The sequence below is a fragment of the Schistocerca serialis genome, chromosome 4 (assembly GCF_023864345.2).
Source record: "Schistocerca serialis cubense isolate TAMUIC-IGC-003099 chromosome 4, iqSchSeri2.2, whole genome shotgun sequence".
Classification (NCBI taxonomy): Eukaryota; Metazoa; Arthropoda; class Insecta; order Orthoptera; family Acrididae; genus Schistocerca; species Schistocerca serialis.
In genome coordinates, this window is record NC_064641.1 from 269,928,361 (window position 1) to 269,948,766 (window position 20,406).

Genomic DNA, 20,406 nt, shown 5'->3' on the forward strand with positions numbered 1-20,406 from the left:
GTTAAATGTCTTCTGCACATTATTAATCTGTGTAGAGTTTTTTGTTGTTTCCAGAATCATTTCCTCGCTGATTAAATTCGTTTATAATATCCCTAGCCTCAACCAGTGCCTCAACCAGAGAAAGAAAGGCAAAATTGTCAAAAGATGAGTGTTTTAAGGAACAGGATTAAAAGAGCAATATGACAAGAAAAGAAATAAGGAAGTAGTTCTCATCCACCATTACTACCCAAAGCTGATTAGAAATAAAATAGTGAATTGTTCCTTTGACCCTATGACCAGCCCCTCGAATCCGCGCCTGAGACAGCTGTAATCGCAAAGCAGGAGGGGCACAGCTAAGCGTCATGTGTCCCGAGAGCAGTACGTGGTATTGGCAGGCAGAAGGGGAGTTGGCAACAGCCAGGAGAGGCGCTGGAGGTGCAAGCCACCAAGGCCGCGCGAGCTGGAGACCAGGGCCCGCTGAACGCGGCGTTGCGACAACCGGGGTCCCAGCCAGCCTCGGGGCGTGAGCATTGAGTCAGACCGGCCCGACCCCGGCCTCGCGAGACCGGTTTTCCTGCCGTTGCCGAGGCGAACCTCTGCGTGCGGCACTGCCAGCGTTCAACGCGACGGCAGCTCTCTCTCTCTCTCTCTCTCTCTCTCTCTCTCTCTCAGCGTATCGTGTAATTCTTAAACACCCACATTCCAAACGTCACAAAACCTCCCCGACAAACCCTGCTGTGGTCTTGCAGCGGTAGCGCACGTGTGGCGGGGGGGCGGGGGGGGGATGATCGTATGGCATTATCGGCCGGGAGGCCCCATTTGGTGTTGTTCAGCCACCTGATGCAAGTCTTTCTGTTCGACGCCACTTCGGCGATTTCCGCATCGATGAATACGAGCTGAAATGATGAGGACTACACAAACACCCAGTCCCCAAACAAGGAAAATCTCCGATCTGACCAGGAATACCCAGCGACGCTAACCACTAGACCGCCAGCAGTGGATTATTTATGAAAGTGTATCAGTTCTGTAGTGATGTATTTGTGTGTGAGTGCCTAGCTAGGTGGTAAGATGGCGCATTTTGAAGTTAATTACTGGTCTAATCAGACAGTTCTGTTTGTGTATTTTTGTTAGACTATTTATGTTGGGTGCTTTCACAAACAATAGGAACCTACAAAACATCAATGAACTGACAGAAAAGATAACAAAATGCAGATATACGACCAACAACAAGCCATATATCTTTTGGCATCACATTTGTGTACACACATGTGCCACTAGTAGAAACAATCAGCATTGCTAAAGAACAACTACAGAAACAAGGGAATGCAAGAAATGCACACTTAAATGCAATTGAAGCTACTGTAAAGATTATAACACAACAGAACTACTTCACTTGCATCAAGGATTTCCGTTTACAAAATGAAGACCTACCAGTGGGCTGACACATCAGTGATCTACTTGCAAACCTATTTTTGAACCACATTGGGAAAAAATTATGGATATTATACGTTCTGAACAGTGCACTAGGTTGTATACTGGTACCGTTATGTGGACATCATTATCTGTTTAGTAGTTGTAACAGACACCTGGATTGAACAATTACGCAAAGACTTAAAAATAGGAGCCCCTGAAATAAAATTCACAATTGAAACAGAAACAGACATGAAGCTTGATTTCATAGAAATCACTACACATGCAATCAACAAACAAACATCATTTTGGAATATGCAGAACATCTACGCTCACAAGTGAAACCGCTGACAACCAATCCAATCACCCACTGAGGCACAAACATTCAAATTTCAGATACTTTCTTCACAGGTGTAACCCTTGACTGCATTAGACCAACTCAGCTATACACAGGAGCTAAACACGGTACACCAGAAAGTCGAAGACAATGGGTACAACACAAATAATTAACAAAATAAAAAAGAACAAACCAGCAAAGAGCCAAGAACACAGGGAACCAGGAACGCCTTACAAAGAGCACAGCCGTGGACATAGTAACATAAAGCAACAAGAGCATTCACAGGATGTGGAATATTCTGAGGAGACAAGCATCCAAGTAACACCGTGACTAATCCCAAGATCCTCAGTGAAAACACTAGTCTCTACCAAATGACTCGCAATAGAGAAGTACCACGTACAAAAAGAAGTGATACAAGAAAAGAGAGTCTTGGACGAATCTACAACACTGTTCAGCAAAACACTGTTGAATTCTGCAAATGTAAAACACTGTCTACCACTCTCAATGAATTATGCAAAGACACTTCTCCACGTAAAACAAATGTTCAAATGTCCAAACACGTCTGTTTGACAATCGCTTCTCTCTCTCTCTCTCTCTCTCTCTCTCTCTCTCTCTCTCTCTCTCTCTCTCTCTCTCTCTGTGTGTGTGTGTGTGTGTGTGTGTGTGTGTGTGTGTGTGTGTGTGTGTGTGTGTGTGTGTGTGTTACACAAACACACACACCTAACCCCCAGCAAACACATCACAGTAGTTTCCACTAAACATTCAAAATTAGCGTCACAGCGAACAGAAACAAAATGATGAACAAGGGAGCGGCGATAATAGCATAGCACATCACTATAAGTATGACGACCTAAGCGTTTGCTAAAATCCCGTTTTGTGTATAAAAGAACGTATGAAAACAGGCGAGAGTGAATAAAAAATTGGTATGGGAAGCAGTGTATACCCGTACAATAGCAATAGAAAAAGAAAACCCACCAGGGATTGTACAACCGGACGAAAAACGCATGTACAGGGACACACACAACCACTACTCACGAAAAAGTATTTAAAAAATAAGCAAATTTCTCTACTACTACTTTGTATGACATGCTGTCAGAACGAAAAAAGGCAGAAAAACTAGACATTTTCACAAATATCGTAGTTCCAGCTGAACAGCCAAACCAAAATTTTAATAAATGCATGTGCTTTAGTTTTTAAGCCTACATTTTGTATGGTATTTTACAGAAATAAATAGAAATACTCAGAAGATGACACAAATGTGTCAAAACATGTCTGTGTACGTAGGAAAGAAATGCATTTTGGTTTGCATAAAATGCAGTAAAAAATTGAATATATCTTCGTTTATGAATGTGTCTTAATCATTGACATCGTTAGATTCAACCCCAACGACATTAATTAGACACTGTTTTCATGAAATCGATCGCGTCAGTGAATGGACTACCCAAGCATTGGCAATCGCTTTGAATCTTCACTCCGTGAACAATCATTTCCAATTATCCACATTTCCTTACGTTTGACGTGTGTCTCGCTGTAGTTGATTTGCGATACTGTAACCCCCTCCAAACTAGATGTTTTGTAGGCGATGTGCAAAGTGTTTTTCTGCGCATTCGAATTCAATCGATATCTCACATCTCTCATTCCTACAAGAATATTCGTGTGAACAGCATCGTGTTAGTATTATTCACAATTTTCCGTTTAAGAGAATGCTGATTTATGCATACTGAATAACAGGGGCAAACGGGGGGTACATCTTCTACTAGTTTTGAAACTAAGAAAATACTGTGAAACATGTTCATACGGTACTCTTTCAAATTATTACATACGGTTATTGAGAAAAAAAATGCTAGTTTGTCCTAATCGTTTATTTTCAACCAGTGGTGTGAAGTGTAAACCTAGTTCACACTAACGAAGTGACTGTCAGCTAGTTTCTTTACAGGACAGCTACCACAGCAAAAACCAATCATTACAAGATTTTGGTCACTCTTCTTATGCAATGCAAAGTCTCATATCTCTCTGCTGCCTCAACTGCTGGATACCAGTCAGCTGGCCGACCACTGTGGCCAAGCGGTCCTAGGCACTTCGGTCTGGAACCGCGTTGCTGCTATGGTCGCAGGTTCGAATCCTGCCTCAAACATGGATGTGTGTTATGTCCTTAGGTTAGTTACGTTGAAGTAGTTCTAAGTCTAGGGGACTGATGACCTCAGATGTTAAGTCCCATAGTGCTTAGAGCCATTAGAACCAGTGGACGACAACTGTGTCTGTAAAACAATTGTTGCGATTTGTCTCTGTGTGTCTTGCTTCAGCAGTGTATGGTTTCCTTTCTAATTTGTACGGAATGAGTGAAGCCGACTTAAATTGCTAGGAAGGTGGTAAGTTTACTGTGATTCTGCAGAGTTCAAATCCCCATCCGGCATCCAGATTTAAGTTTTCCATGATTTCCCTGAACTGCTCAAGGCAAATGCCAGGGTAGGGCATGGCCGATTTCCTTCCCCATCCTTCCACCTTTGTGCATTGTCACTAATGATGTCGATGTCGATGGAACATTTAACTCTAATCTTCCTTTTCTTTCAGTACTGCTCATCAACAGGGAACATATCAGTGGAAACTCATAGCTGGTACTACCATGCACTTGCACATAAGGTCGAACTGACAACCTCCCACCCTTCGAATCTCAGTCGTCAAGCGTAAATAACTTTTGTTACATTCTGATCCAGCGTAGTTTGATTCATTCACTTAAGATCAGTGATCCTCTGGGGTTTATTGTTTGCGCTCAAATGTTAAACTGGACACCTGACAAAGAAGGTGAAGTACACGTAAGATATGGACGGATGTCAATCTAATTTCATACACATACACACCATCAGTGGCTATTTAAACAATTAAACTATTTAAACAATTAGTCACAATTCTTTGTGACAGGTAGAACGGCAACCAGTGTACGTTATTGATATTTGTGCTTAGTGGACATGAAGAGTATCAAACACTTAGTGATCAGCGTGAAAAACACAGAGATGCGACGTATTCTTGTGAGACTGTGTTACCATCACCTGATAGGGTTTGAAAGGGGCTTCATTGTGGGTCTCCATTGGGCCATCTGTTCAAATAGTGCAAGTTTGTGGGGCACTCAGTTGTGACAGCCCCCCAGTGTTGGACTGCATGGAAACATGAAGGTAGCCATGCTATTTGCTAAGGTTCTGGTCGACCAGCTCTGACCACCACGAAGGAAGACCATCGTGCTGTGCATCAATCACACAGTAACTGCTTCACATTTGTGTCTGCCATCCGAGAACAAGTAATGGACTGCCTGCAGCGTTCTGTGTCATCTCGCACAATTGGTCGGAGACTAACAGTAGCTAGGCTACAGAGTTGCTGTCCCACGCATAAGCTGCCATTAACACCACAACACAAATGACTACGTTTGGAGTGGTGCCATGACTGGAAAGCATGGACTGCTGATAATTGGCATCACATTGTAGTCAGCAGCGAGTTGCAGTTCTGCACTACCCTGAATGACCACAGTCAATAAGTACAGTTGTAACCTTGGGAGAGGTCCCTCTCTTCCAATATTTGGGAGAGCAGTGTTACTCCTCGTGTCATGGTGGGGGGAGCCATTGGGTACGACTTAAGGTCACAGCTGGTAGTGGTTAAAGGAACCCTGATGGCACAACAGTAAGTCACAGACATCCTGCCCTTGTGTTGCCTCTCATGCAACAGTACCTTGGTACCATTTTTCTACAGCATGGTGTTTGTCCACACATGTTTCTATGAATTGTTGGTGTGATAGCCAGCAAAGTCCCAATATTTGTCCCCAATAGAGCATGTATTGGGCCAGCTTGGATGTAAACTTTGTCCCAGTGCCTGTATTCACGATATTGAGGATCAGTCACAACAGTTGTGGGCGAGCTATGCCACAGGAAAGGATACAATGGATCGATGAAACCCTTCCCAACTGAAGGCCAGGTGGGATGCTATGCCATACTGACAGTAGGGCTCAAACTGCCAAGTTCTTTGTAAATTCTATTCGATTTTGAAGTCACTGAAATGACATCACTTACACTCTCAACATGTGAAGTTTTATTTTTTCCTCCCCTTCTAGGTTATTCACTTTCTTTTGTCTGCCAGTGTAGTTCTTGAACTCAATGTTATTCATTGCATATGTTTTTCTGTACAGAAATTATAAGAACAATTTATACATGGCAAAGTAACTAAGAAGAATGTCAAGTTGGCATCATTTCTGCCCTTGCCAAAACATAATAAACATTAATGGCTGTCAAATTCCAATTGTTTGTTTTGTTGTCTAGTTTCCTCACCATCCATGGTTTTTTTAATGAGATCAACTTATTTCCCTTCACATGTTTTTCTTAATTATTTAGGGACTGAGACACTAAAAGAAATTAGTATTCATTTTGCTAGCTCAAGGTGTACATTAAGTTAAGTTGGAAGGTAACAGCTTGGTTGAGTGTCAGTGAAACTTGTGGAGGAGGAGGAGATTAGTGTTTAACGTCCCGTCGACAACGAGGTCATTAGAGACGGAGCGCAAGCTCGGGTGAGGGAAGGATGGGGAAGGATATCGGCTGTGCCCTTTCAAAGGAACCATCCAGGCATTTGCCCGAAGCGATTTAGGGAAATCACGGAAAACCTAAATCAGGATGGCCGGAGACGGGATGAAACTTGTGGTACTGCAACAGATTGATATGAACAAAGTCTGAGATCTGTGTTCATTGTTGGCAACATTTGTTCCATATTTATTACACATTATCATGAAGTTATGTGGACTGTGCTTTGTGGCTGAACCAGTCATTTATAATTTCTTAAAGAATCTGAGGGAGCTTCATATTTCATGAGCATTCCTTTATAATTGCTTCATATTTCATGAGCATTCCTTTATAATTGCTTTCAATAGAATTGTGAAGTAATTCAGAAATGTATGATACATAACAAAAAATTTTCTCATTCAATGACTTTTTTATATTGAATTAACTACTGTTGCTCCAGTTTCATGTGCTTTCACTGTTCCTGTCCTCCTCTTCATTTTCATCAATCCACATTTCTTGTTTTGTTTCCTATGTGTTCACCGGAAATCTCATTAACTTGTAGTGAGATAGTACTGAGAGGAAATGCACATAAATGAAATTCAACAGCTTTACAGTTTCACACAACAGCTATGCAACAGATATACAACTGTAGTCAGTCAGCCTGCAGAATGCTATTTTCAAGGGCCAGTTGGATGACATCCAAAGAGGTTGGCAACAGTGCAGGAAAGTGTAGGGAGTATGCTAGCTGCTAAGTCAGTGTCTGTCCACTTGTTGCATAGGTAACAGCTGTCTGCCAGTTCAAAAAATGATGAAAATTCACATTCTTGAGTACATCTGGAGTGAAGGGTGGTATTACAGATGATATTTGCTGGCTTGTGTTTTAGTGGTCTTATTTGTTCCCGTCCCTGGTTGCTAGGGGAAAAAATGATTAGCTGATCTCATTCTTAGGAAGGTAAATAGCAAATAAGTGAAGTGGAAGAGTAGGCCTAATTTAGAACATTTGTATTAAGTAGTGAAACATGTTGTGGAAAAGCACTTCATCATCTGTTTATCTTAATGTGGAATCTTCATTTGATAAAGTAACTTCTAAGAACTGCTGTAGGTAAGTATGACAGTACCAATATTCATATAAGCTATTGCCTAGTAAAAAAAAGTAAGAAATTTTCTGTTGCTAATTGCTAATTCTTGCAAACTTCTGGAAATTGTTAGCTTTGACTGCTTATTGCCTGTTTTATCATACTGTTTGTAGCTTCAGGATGTTAAGAAAGTTAATTTGCAATAAGTAACTTGGAAAATGAAGGATGAGACACACAATTTGCCATGTTCTCTTTCTACTTTTGTGCATAGTCACTTTGAATGGTGAGATATGACAAAAACCCCAACCCAACTTTCAATATTCTCTCCTCAATCCTCATTCACACTGTTAACATTAGGCAATTGAACCAGTCCATGGCAGCATCCTGGAACCTCTCGTCATCTGCAGGACACTTACAAACAGGATGTCCCTTATACTGAAACAGTTTAAAGTGGCATGGAGGCTTTTAGTTCTCTTTAGTTAATCACAGTGAAACATTAGCACAATTTGTCAATATCATGAACATCTGTTTTCCTATTCTGAACATTAACTCAGTTTACAGACACTGGATTCATTCACAACAGATTTACCATACTGCAATGGATATTTTCTGCATCTCATGATATCTAATAATTTACTATGTGCAGGAATCAAATTTCATAGTTCAGTTAATAGAAAGCTAGTGACACCTGCAACAATAATAAAAATTATACTGGCAACAACAACAACAATAATAGTAATAATGGTGGAAGTAGTAGCAGCACCAGCAGCAGTAGTAGTAGTAGTAGTAGTAGTAGTAATGATAATTAACAATAGTAATTATTGTTTCAGGAATTCTATTGGATGCTCTGTTGGCACTGAGATGGTATACTTAGGAGGTTGGGGCATGTCAGAGCCCGAAAGTGGGGCTCATCAAGTGCTTTGCCGAGAGCCTGCTACTGATGATGAGGTTGCTCTGTTACCATTGGGAAGTCAGGTGAGAGATCTTTCCACATTTTTTACTAAATAAAAGAAAACACAGATTGTGTACAGTTTAATGAGTTGCTACCACCACATCAAGTTCTGAAATTTGTCAGGAAAGAGAGTCAGTTGTAGTTCCATTAAATTTTTTGTGTAAACTTGTATTGTCATTTGAAAGCTTGTTATGTGTAGGAGAACTGACGTAACAAAAGAAAGTATTGTTGCTGAATCAGCACTAAGTGAATGCTGTTACTGTCTTTATACATTACTGCTTCTGATTTTTTTGGTTACAATTATAGGTTCACTTATAATTTTATAATACTTCTTGTTCTTGTTCCTGTCCTCCTCCTTCAGTCTCTGCCTTTTCACAAATATGTTTGCCAGGATTGCTCCTAATTTATTTTTTCTTTATTCATCCCAGATTTCTGTAATCTGCAGTCTATACATGTGCCTTCCCTCTGTGCTTTACAGTTTCAGTTCATAGTTCCATAAGCAGTCATAGTTAATGTACTGTAGCTTTTTTTTCATCTTTCTACACTGTATCCATGCTCTGTCCATAATTGTGCAGGGCATTTGTTCCCATTGCACCAGTTAAAAGGGTTTCTGTCCTCTTCCTCTCAAGTATGACTGCAGAAAAAAATGACTGTAGAAAAGCGTTAGTGAATGCTGTAGTTTGTGTTTGTCAGTACATGTACATTATATTTCCTTGTTATTCTGGACTAATTTACCAATTCTTCACTATTTTTCTACATTATTCATGGTATATTCTGCACTTACTATTTCCATAAAAGTTTATACACTTTCATTGTTTTATTTGTGAAACTGTGATATCATTCTGTTCAACTAGAAAAGGTATCCAGAAAATCACTCTCAGTGTCGCTAAAAGTTTTTGTAAATACTGCATTTCCAAGTTACAAGTGATCAAATCTTTTGTACATAGTTTCCACATAATGTCATATTATGAAATGAAGATTTTTTATTACTTCCTGTGCACCTTCTGCAAACTCATTACAAAAGAAAGTGGAGCTGTCCTTAAGAGTCTACATCGCTGTGAAAAAGTTTTTCAACTTTTTAACAGATTTTGTTCACAAGTAAATGAATCAGAGCTGTTCAATGGATTTTCAATGCTTTCCTAGTAGACTTGTTGCAAGGTGGTCTTTATTTTCCCTGATGAGGTCTAGCATTAATATGTAGAAGGTTGTCATCATGTGACAACAGGCATCACTGTGAATTGCTCCCAGAAGTTTTTTACACTCCACAATATACGCCAGGATTTTTGCTGCATACTTGGTTTGTATATTCCATATTTCTAGATTTCTGGAAAGCATTTGACACAGTGTCCCATTGCAGGCTGTTAATAAAGGTACGAGCATATGGAATAAGTTCACAGATACATGAGTGGCTCAAAGATTTCCATATTGTCCTCGATGTTGAGAGTTCATCAGAGACAAGGGTATCTTCAGGAGTGACCCAGGGAAGTGTGATAGGATTTGCTATTGTTGTCTATATACATAAAGGATTTGGCAGGGGCAGACAGGATGGGCAGCAGTCTGCAGTTATTTGCTGATGATGCAGTGGTGTATGGTAAGGTGTCGAAATTGAGTGACTGTAGGGAGTTACGAGACAACTTAGACAAAATTTTCCGTTGATTCGATGAATGACAGCTAGCTGTAAATGTGGAAAAATGTAAGTTAATGCAGATGAGTAGGAAGATCAAACCTGTAATGTTCGGATACAGTGTCCAGCTTGACACAGTCAAGTTGTTCAAATATCTGGGTATAATTTTGCAAAGCGATATGAGACAAAATTAGCACATGAGAACTGTGCTAGGGAAGGTGAATGGTCAACTTCGGTTAATTGGGAGAATTTTAGGAAGGAGTGGTTCACCTGTAAAGGAGACCACATATAGGACACTGGTGCAACCTATTCTTGAGTACTGTTTGAATGTTTGGGATCTGACTGGGTCAGATTGAAGGAAGATTTCGAAGCAATTCAGAGGCGTGCTGTTAGATTTGTTATCACTTGGTTCAAACAACATGTAAGTGTTACAGAAATATTTCAGGAACTCAAATGGGAATCCCTGGAGGGAAGGCAATGTTCTTATCGAGAAATACCATTGAGAAAATTTAGAGAACCGGCATTTGAAACTGACTGCCGAAGACTTCTGCTGCTGCCAGCATACATTGCGCATAGGACCATGAAGATAAGATATGAGAAACTAGGTCTCATACAGAAGCATATAGACAGTCTTTTTTTCTCTTACTCTATCTGTGAGTGGAACAGGAAAAGATATGACCAGTAGTCGTACAGGTATCCTCTGCCACACACTGTACAGTGATTTGCAGAGTATCCGTGTAGCTGAAGATGTAAAAACAACAAGTGATAGGCCAATTCCATCCCAAAAGACAGTTGCCATAAATTTTTGATTTGAACAAACTTGCTGCCATTCCACTGAGAGGTTCATTCGTGTGTGTGGTGTAAGCAGCTCATATTTCACCATCCGTAGCCAGGCTCATTAAGAATATCCTTCATTATGTCATTCCAAAATATTAAAGAATATACCTGCATACTTTGATGTTCTTGTTTGTACTTCTTTAAAAAATTGCTACATACGTTTTTAAAGGATTGTCAACTGTTTCCTGAATTGAATTGTTCACTGCTGTCATTGGTTGTGGCATTCTGGTCAGCTTTCCAGAATGTGTCAAATGAACACAATAATTCATCCATAAAAACTGGTAGGTGTTCTGTTTGTTCTTCATCATGAACATTCTTTCTTACTGGGTTCCAGACTTTAGTGCCATTATTCACAGGTCACCTTGATTTGAATGTGAATATCCAAATGTCTCGTATTTCTTTTGTTAGAGGTAAGCATCAGGTCTCATTCCGCAAGTGGAGTGGGTTCAGTTTCAGGAACTAACAGAATCAAGGCAACAGAGGATAACACAATATAATCTCAGCTTGAAGAGCACCAACAGAAGCCTGAGTGATTAAGTTTGTCCCATACTGCTTGGTATTCATGCCACCAACTTGTTACGTGGTGTGAACAGGTACTATGTTGTATTAACTATACAGCAGGAACTGGAAATTATACTCAAACGTGAAGAAGATAGTATTGGTATGGGAGGACAAACAAGTATCTGCCCCAGTATGTGCCAAATAGGTCCAGTTTTTTTCTTTTTTTTTTCAAAACCTTGAGGATTGAAGGAAATTTTAATGCATCTTCTGGCCGGTTATAAAATTTAATCACCATCATGGTATCTAAGAGATTGCTGTCCAAGGAGAAAAGTTGCGAGGAGAAAATAAGGCTGCTTCTGAATTTTGTAATGATTTCCAGGAGTTTATAACATGAGAAAATTTAGAGCTGGAGCAACTATATATTGTGGTCAAAACCAGGTTGTTTTGAAAGTGTCTGCCAACAAAGACTTTAGCTTTAAAGACAGAACATAGTGCACCTGTTGTAAAAAAAAAGCAAGGAAAGGATAACTGTGTTGTGTTGTGCGGGAACTCATAAGGTTAAGGTTGGTATAATAGGAAAGCTAAAAATTGCAGTTTCAAATTTAAAAAAATACACAGTTTACTTGTTCATTATTTTCCCCAAGAAAGGAGCCTGGGCAAACTGCACAATATTTCAAACATGATTCCATAATTGCTTTGTGCCACAGGTGCAAGAGCATTTAATGTTGAAGGGTCAACTTAAATTGGCTTTATGGTTACTGGATAATGCACAATCTCATCCAAACAGAAATGTTCTTGATGATAGATGGTATTTGTAAAATATGTGACAGCCTTAATCCAGCCAATGAATCAGGGTGGCATTGCTGCCTTGAAGAAAATTTATAGAGGAAGTCTGCCACAAAAACTTATTGATGAGGGCAGCAATCTTCAAATCCTGTGGAAATAATGAACTGTACTAGATACAGTTTATAAAGTGTTGAAGGCAAAAGATAAAACAAATAACCATAGCCACATCACAAGGAAATATTAATCCTAAAATTGATGAAACAAGAAATTATGAAGGTAAAGAAGACTGCTCATTAGCAATATTAGCTTCTGTTTCATAAAGTGCTTCAGGGTGTGAAACTATTAACAAAGGACGTATTTCTAAGTGATTTGACATTGACCACATAGCCAGTCATGAGATGTTGAGTGTCAATGCTATTGTTAAGTGAGTACAAGGGACATATGAGGAGGAGAATAACAGTGATGAAGATCATAACATCTAATTCTATAAACAGTAATCAGTCACACATCAGCACTTCAATGGACCGAAGGGTTACTGGACTACATGGGACAGCAAGACGATGCTCCCCTTTCTGACAAGTTGGTGATGCATAAAATTCATAGTGCAATACGTGAAAGATGAACTACCTCACTGAGGAAGAAATCAGTTCAATACTATTTCGTTTCAAAGTAGTGCAATCTAATGTGAAATTGGATTGTACTGTATTCTTTGTAAGTAGGCCTACTGTATTTTCACACATAACATGATGATTAAAGAAGCATTTATTTAAATGTTGGTTAAGTAGTTTTAATTATGATATTGTAATTAATTTTTGATTTGGAACAACCTTAATACAGTGCTGTGTATTTTAATTGCAGACTATCCATGGAATTTAATGATCCATAATTTTCGAATCCCCAATTGCCACATATAATTTAGTTTATTGTACTAAAATAATAACGTAATGAAATTTTTTGGAAAATTTTTGTTTTTCATGTTGTAAATTCTTGACATACATATGAATAAACTACTATTCACCTATGCTTTTATCCAGTATTCTCATATGTAATAAATCAGACATACTTGTCGTTTACATAGCTTTTAATTTCTGAAAAAGGTTGGAGGACACACAAGGCTGCTGCTGCTGAATCAGAGTACAATTTGCAAGCCACTGAACCCAAGAGAACTGGATTTTTATCAGAACATACCACATGATATCCAGATGTTTGTCCCTAAGTACAAAGGTGAGCAGCGTTCGAATGGTATGGAAGATAAATTTCTGCATGTATTACAAGCCAATTAGGTGAGGTTGGCCTGATTTTAATCAGCTTATAATTTTGATGATGTGTATATGTTTCTAAGTGTGAGGGGAAATGTGTAGCGGAGTGTTTGACTGCAAAATACATAGAGCAACAGTAAGGCCTTTTTTAATCATTTCAGCTGTAATATATTTGTGCAGACCAGAATATGAACTGTGAGGGGGTATCGGTGGACAGGCTTGTTAAAAGTTTGAAACATAGCATGTACTTGTTAGAAGAACTTGAAGTCACTAATAAGTGAACAGCTTGTTTAGCACAGACTTTTGTGTCTTGCCAGCTTTGGAAATTTATTCCATGGTGCTTAATACAAGTGATAGACATTATTGTACTGTCTGAATTGTCAAAACACATTGAAATGATAAGAAAATTTCTTTGTGTGCAGAATAGTTTCAGATTTATTCTTCAAATTCACTGAATTAGGTGAAGGTTGTAAGGAATCTTTCAATATTTGTTCAGATATTAACCCATTACAGACATCAGCAGTGCTACAAATTGGCTTGCAGTATCCAGATGTCTTTTTCTTCAAGTGATCTTAGTATATTCCTACAAGTTTTCATTTGAATTCATTTTGATTTATTAAACATTACACTACTTTTCTAACAAGACAGAATCTTTTGGTTACATAATGGACATTACTTTTAATACTGATATCATTTCCTAGATATTAATGTGAAAGCTTCAACATCCAGAGCTACAAATTCTTATAGAAATATGAAGATCAGCTACTTTCCCTTCAGAATATTTCAAACACAGAATTTTATGATTTTACAGTCATATTAATACACCAGTAAGTGACAGTCTGTTGTAGAAATTTTGGTTGAATGTATTTAAAAACAATTTTAGAAAAAGTTTTTGCATATGTGAATCGATTTGATTGTCTGTGGAAGGATTGGAAGTTTGTTTCAGTGGTTGGAAGTTTGTTTCAGTGGAATTAAACATAGTTGTAGGGCACATATTTTCATAAACGGTATTAAAGAATGCACCTATTGATGATGGGCACTTTTTGTCTTCGTTAATCTAAGTGTTCAAAGTTGCTCTGTGCTCACACTTTCACCTCACACATGTATCACATAGCCTCTCATTTGATAATATGAATTACTGACATAAGAGTGTAAAATTTTACAAATGACTTCTGATTTCATATCATTGAAGTACTTCTGTTAAGTAACAGTGGAACATTTACAGCCTCCAGGAAAGATTTTTCTCATGAATTGGCATACCATACATTGCATTTTCAGAACTTGCAGTAGTTGAAAAGCCTGCACATTACAGTTCAGGTAACATATGTTCAAATTATTGACATGAAAACTTGCCTATTTTAGGTGTCTTTTTCATAGCTGAAATGTTTAGGACTAACATTTTTATTAAGTTAATTTTTGCTTAGTTTTCATCAAGACTAGCATTAAACACTTTGTGTAACTCTCCAATAGTCAGTCTTTTTATCCTGTAATCTGTGAATGAAATCAAAGATTGTTTTAAAAATTTATCATTTGTATGACATGTTCAGTTTTTATCAATGGGAAACAGAAACTGCAAATGTTATACACCATTAATTTATACTAGTGATAAACTTTGAAAAATATTTTTTCAAAGCTGTTCACTTCTAATCTTTGATGATAGGTGTAGTAGGATGATGATCTTGAAAAGCAAAAAGTTAATTGACAAAATAAATTAATTCTGTAGAGCATCCATAGTTCATATTTTTCATTGATAAATATGGAATTGTTCTACCAAGCACAGGTGGAAGAATCCATTAACATGATTTTCATTATTTCTTCTATGCCATACACAGTGCTTCTCAATATGTCACATTCTTTGAAAATTTTTATGTGTAAGTTACATTGGCCCTGTTTACAATATGTCTCTTCTCTTAATTGATTTAGTATGCATATTATGTGGAAATTGCATTAGGAAATGGTACTCCAGTAAAAAGTTGTTTTAAATGAGGGAGTTGCTTGGAAAACCACACTTTATATAGAGATCACAGTATACTTTTTACCCGAGTCTGTATACACACTCAGCTGTCATACACAGTGATTTAGTTTCACTTATAAGAAATGCAAAGAACTTCTTTGCAGTTGTTTTATCCCCTTACGTCAGTTTTTGTATTTGTAGAGTAAATAAAACCTGAACTTCATGTTACACATGAACTGACTTACACTGTGCAACACTACAATGTTATGTATTATTTTTATCTTGCATGGAACCTTATGCTGACACTGATTGGGCCTCATGCCACAAATCCAGATGCCTGCTGTTTGATTCCTATTTAGTCTGCATGGTTTTTTCCCCCACTGTAAAAATTAACATAACATTTCCCTTTCCCAGTGCTCTGGGCAGATGGAAAAATGAAGTTGTGCCATGGTTCAGATCCCAAGCTAAATCGTTGGTAAAATCAAGCAATGGAAAGTCCATGTTGGAATATCAAGCCAGTTCACAGGTTGAAAACAAAGGCACACGACCTTCAGTGTCCAGTCGAACCCTGGCTAGGAAAAAGCTGGTGGGCAAATCAACCTTTCAGTTGATGATATTATTACTTGTAGAACTGCTCCATTTGCAATGTAAAGCCCTCAAAAAATGATTTTTCACCCACGCATGTTAGTTTTTCATTGTTTATCATTTCAGTCAAATGTCCATTGAACTACTACTCAAAAATAGCATGACATACTTTACTCTTAGTAATTATTCTGATGACACTATATTCACTGTGAAGATATGGCAGCCATATGTTTTAGCTTCTTTTTATTTTATTTTTTATTCAGTTTTTAATCTTTCATTTTTAATAGTCTGATAGTCATTAAAGTCTGACCACTGCTACGGTCGCAGGTTCGAATCCTGCATCGGGCATGGATGTGTGTGATGTCCTTAGGTTAGTTAGGTTTAATTAGTTCTAAGTTCTGGGGAACTGATGACCACAGATGTTAAGTCCCATAGTGCTCAGAGCCATTTGAACCAAAGTCTGACCCATTGATTTATTTATATTAGAATTGTTAATGTATCACCCACAATCAAATTCATTTGGAAGAAATATATCAGCATCCACTTGACCTGGTCAGCAAAATCACAGAAATTTTAAATATGAAAATTCATTCCAAATAAGAACACAATACTTTTCCCTTTGCATTACCGTAGGCATTAACTGCCCACTCCTGTTAACATTATGTAAATCTGTATGTAACATACAATAATACAGAGCAGTTAGCTGCTGCTTTAAAGTATGAGGTCACAAAAAATAAGTAACATGAAGTTCAGATGAAATAAATAGCTGCTTGCTCTGCATTTGCATTACTGAGGAAATCACAGAAAGTGTAGATTATTCTTCTGTGCTGAGTATGCAATAATTTCTCTAACAAGTGATGATTGTTTTGGAAGAAAGTGTTGTTTTCCACAATGCAATATGCCAACAAACCTCGATTTCTCCCTGTTGTATCAAGGACCGAAGAGAAGACAGGACCAATAGAGAAGCCAGGCGGGGCCATGTGCGGTCGCCTGTGAGTGAAATGTCTGTCTGTCTGCCCCTGCCATTGGGTCGGTCTCCACCCTGACAATGAAAATGAGGGTTTGTATGTGATGCTGGCTCAGGTGGCTTGCATGGGAGTGTGACAGATTTATCAGCCTCAGACTTTTAAGTTCTGTATCTAAAGATTTTTTCCCCCCATGGAAGCCAATGCCATCTCTTAAATGAAATTATGTTGAGGTATGCTCATATTAATTATAACATAAAATAAAAACAAGACTGATGTTGCCAATTATTACATTTATTGCTTCTTTTCAACCTCTGAAATGCCTATTTCTTTCCTAGTTTGTTTCATATACTACTACAGTAGATAGGAATACATATCACTTACTTGATAGCAAAGTTTTGCCTCAGTATTTGCGTCTAATATTAAATTTCCATTAATTTCATTGACATTCACTGAATTTAATTTTTGTATGGAGTTGTATTTGTTTCAAACAGAATTCTCGGAAGTAATTGTAAACTCAGGCCGCAAGTAATGTCTCATTCATCAAAATTAGATATTATTTGTGACAGATCTCTTAACAAGAATACAGAAATCTTTATCTTCAACAAGAGATTTCCAGTTTGTACAGCTGCAAAGAAAGGGAAGAAAAAGGAAATTAAATCAACCACCCATTAAAGGATAATTTGATAGTTGAAGTATATGCTTCATGTTTTCTTATGTGTACCATGTGACTAGTTGAAACATACATTGTTTTTGTAGTTCTCATACATTATCTTAATATTAATAAATGTATAAAGTGCTCACAATCATGAGAAAGAAATGAAAACCTTGATAGACATTCCATGGTGGATGTTTTGATCTGTTTTCACTTACAACAACTGCACTACTGTTTAGGCAATTCCTGAATAGGATAATGCATAGTAAAACACATCTGTGACATATCAGTTCACAATCAAATGGTTCACAACTTTCTACACTCTAATCATCAACCTCCTTAAGAGCCACACAACTTCTTGTTGGCCATGCAAAACATCATCACAAATGTAGGAATTGAAGTACTTGAAATATATTAATTGTCTGCATTTCCATTTGGGAAAACATAAAATTCTGTAAATTTAAACATATGTGTCTTTTATATTCAATAGGTGTGCCAGTTATATTAATCGGCGGAATACTCAACTCAATTTATTCATACCCAGTACGCACTTTCCTAATTTTTCCAGTGCTGCTGCCTCGTTTTTTCACTCGGCCATGCCATCATTTCAGTTTTTGTTTTTTCCCCATCTTCCATTTTCAAAACTATTTCTGTATGTTGACTCCCCAATATTTTATACTGGTATATAATGTTTTTCTGTAACACTGCTGTGTTACTAATCACACAATTAAAGTATTTTGACACATTTACTCTCCTGTTTCCTCATTATGTTTTTATTTACATAATTTCTTGTGCTTCTTCATTTTACCCCAGATGTTTTTGATGACTGATAGATGGATTAAAAGGTCAAAGTACTCTATGCCTCAGTGGTTAGATGAGAGACTACAGATCCAAAGGTCTGGGGTTTGATCCCCACTCAGTCATAGAACTTTTGTCCGCCACACATCAGTTCTTTCACTTCTGGCAATGTTTGTAAATGGTAGTTTGAATTGTGGTTCGGTGGTCATATTGAGCTGGCTGGCTAAGTCTGTTCAAAGGTTGATGTGGTGTGGTGTTCAAACCAAACTTTGGATTGATGATAACTGTAGCTATGTCAGAAACTGTTGTTTGATGTAGTTTTTCTGGCCACTCTTTTACTTCTGTTCTTTGTTTACCCCAATAAAGTGTATTCCCTTTTTCCCCTTTCCTTGTCATATTTTTTCTTCCCCTGTCATTGTTTCTCTATGGCTGTAATGGTGCTAGATGGAGCTGTTGTTGTTGTGGTCTTCAGTCCTGAGATTGGTTTGATGCAGCTCTCCATGCTACTCTATCCTGTGCAAGCTTCTTCATCTCCCAGTACTTACTGCAACCTACATCCATCTGAATCTGCTTAGTGTATTGATCTCTTGGTCTCCCTCTACGATTTTTACCCTCCACGCTGCCCTCCAATGCTAAATTTGTGATCCCTTGATGCCTCAAAACATGTCCTACCAACCCATCCCTTCTTCTAGTCAAGTTGTGCCACAAACTTCTCTTCTCCCCAATCCTATTCAATACCTCCTCATTAGTTATATGATCTACCCACCTTATCTTCAGCATTCTTCTGTAACACCACATTTCGAAAGCTTCTATTCTCTTCTTGTCCAAACTAGTTATCGTCCATGTTTCACTTCCATACATGGCTACACTCCATACAAATACTTTCAGAAACGACTTCCTGACACTTAAATCTATACTCGATGTTAACAAATTTCTCTTCTTCAGAAACGATTTCCTTGCCATTGCCAGTCTACATTTTATATCCTCTCTACTTCGACCATCATCGGTTATTTTACTCCCTAAATAGCAAAACTCCTTTACTACTTTAAGTGTCTCATTTCCTAATCTAATCCCCTCAGCATCACCCGATTTAATTTGACTACATTCCATTATCCTCGTTTTGCTTTTGTTGATGTTCATCTTATATCCTCCTTTCAAGACACTGTCCACTCCGTTGAACTGCTCTTCCAAGTCCTTTGCTGTCTCTGACAGAATTACAATGTCATCGGCAAACCTCAAAGTTTTTACTTCTTGAATGAGATTTTCACTCTGCAGCGGAGTGTGCGCTGATATGAAACTTCCTGGCAGATTAAAACTGTGTGCCCGACCGAGACTCGAACTCGGGACCTTTGCCTTTCGCGGGCAAGTGCTCTACCATCTGAGCTACCGAAGCACGACTCACGCCCGGTACTCACAGCTTTACTTCTGCCAGTACCTCGTCTCCTACCTTCCAAACTTTACAGAAGCTCTCCTGCGAACAAGGTACTGGCAGAAGTAAAGCTGTGAGTACCGGGCGTGAGTTTTTACTTCTTCTCCATGAATTTTAATACCTACTCCGAATTTTTCTTTTTTTTCCTTTACTGATTGCTCAATATACAGATTGAATAACATCGGGGAGAGGCTACAACCCTGTCTCACTCCTTTCCCAACCACTGCTTCCCTTTCATGCTGTAAAGTTAAAGATGGAGCTATAAAGGGCAAAAACTGTAGAGGAAGACAAAGGTTGAAATACATCCAGCAAATAATTGGGAATGTAGATTGCAAGTGCTACTCTGAAATGAAGAGGTTGGCACAGGAAAGGAAATCGTGCTGGACTGCATCAACCAGTCAGAAGACTGATGACTCAAAAAAAAATTACTGTAATGAAAGGACCCCTCCATTTCCAAATCACAAGATTCACAGTTTGTTGTTAATCGTGTTTCTTGATCTACCATGGTTTCAAATTCTTTCCATTGAGTCAAACCCATTCTGTGTGTGTTTAAAACAGGATCTTTAGTTTTGACGTAGTTGTGTTTTATATATGTGTGATTTTGTGGATCAGTTTACAGAATTGTGACACACATACATACATACACCACAAGAGTGAGTGAGTGAGAGAGAGAGATAGTGTTCAAGTCATAGCTGACAATTGTTGCTAATCTAATAGGGCATGT

General features: G+C 38.2%; 1 protein-coding gene across 3 annotated transcripts in view; it reads left to right on the plus strand.

The window, feature by feature from the left end:
* Positions 1–20,406, plus strand: part of LOC126473811 (inositol hexakisphosphate kinase 2-like) — a 98,623-nt gene that overhangs the window by 48,527 nt on the left and 29,690 nt on the right. Inside the window, exons 1-3 of one of the 3 annotated variants that reach the window (XM_050101117.1) lie at positions 7,036–7,213; positions 8,168–8,312; positions 13,135–13,261. In XM_050101117.1, coding sequence (XP_049957074.1) covers positions 8,199–8,312; positions 13,135–13,261 — 241 coding nt within the window. In that variant the 5' untranslated portion in view covers positions 7,036–7,213; positions 8,168–8,198. Of the gene's footprint in view, positions 1–7,035; positions 7,214–7,235; positions 7,364–8,167; positions 8,313–13,134; positions 13,262–20,406 lie in introns of those variants that run through there. The other 2 variants (XM_050101115.1, XM_050101116.1) reach the window with 2 other exon arrangements.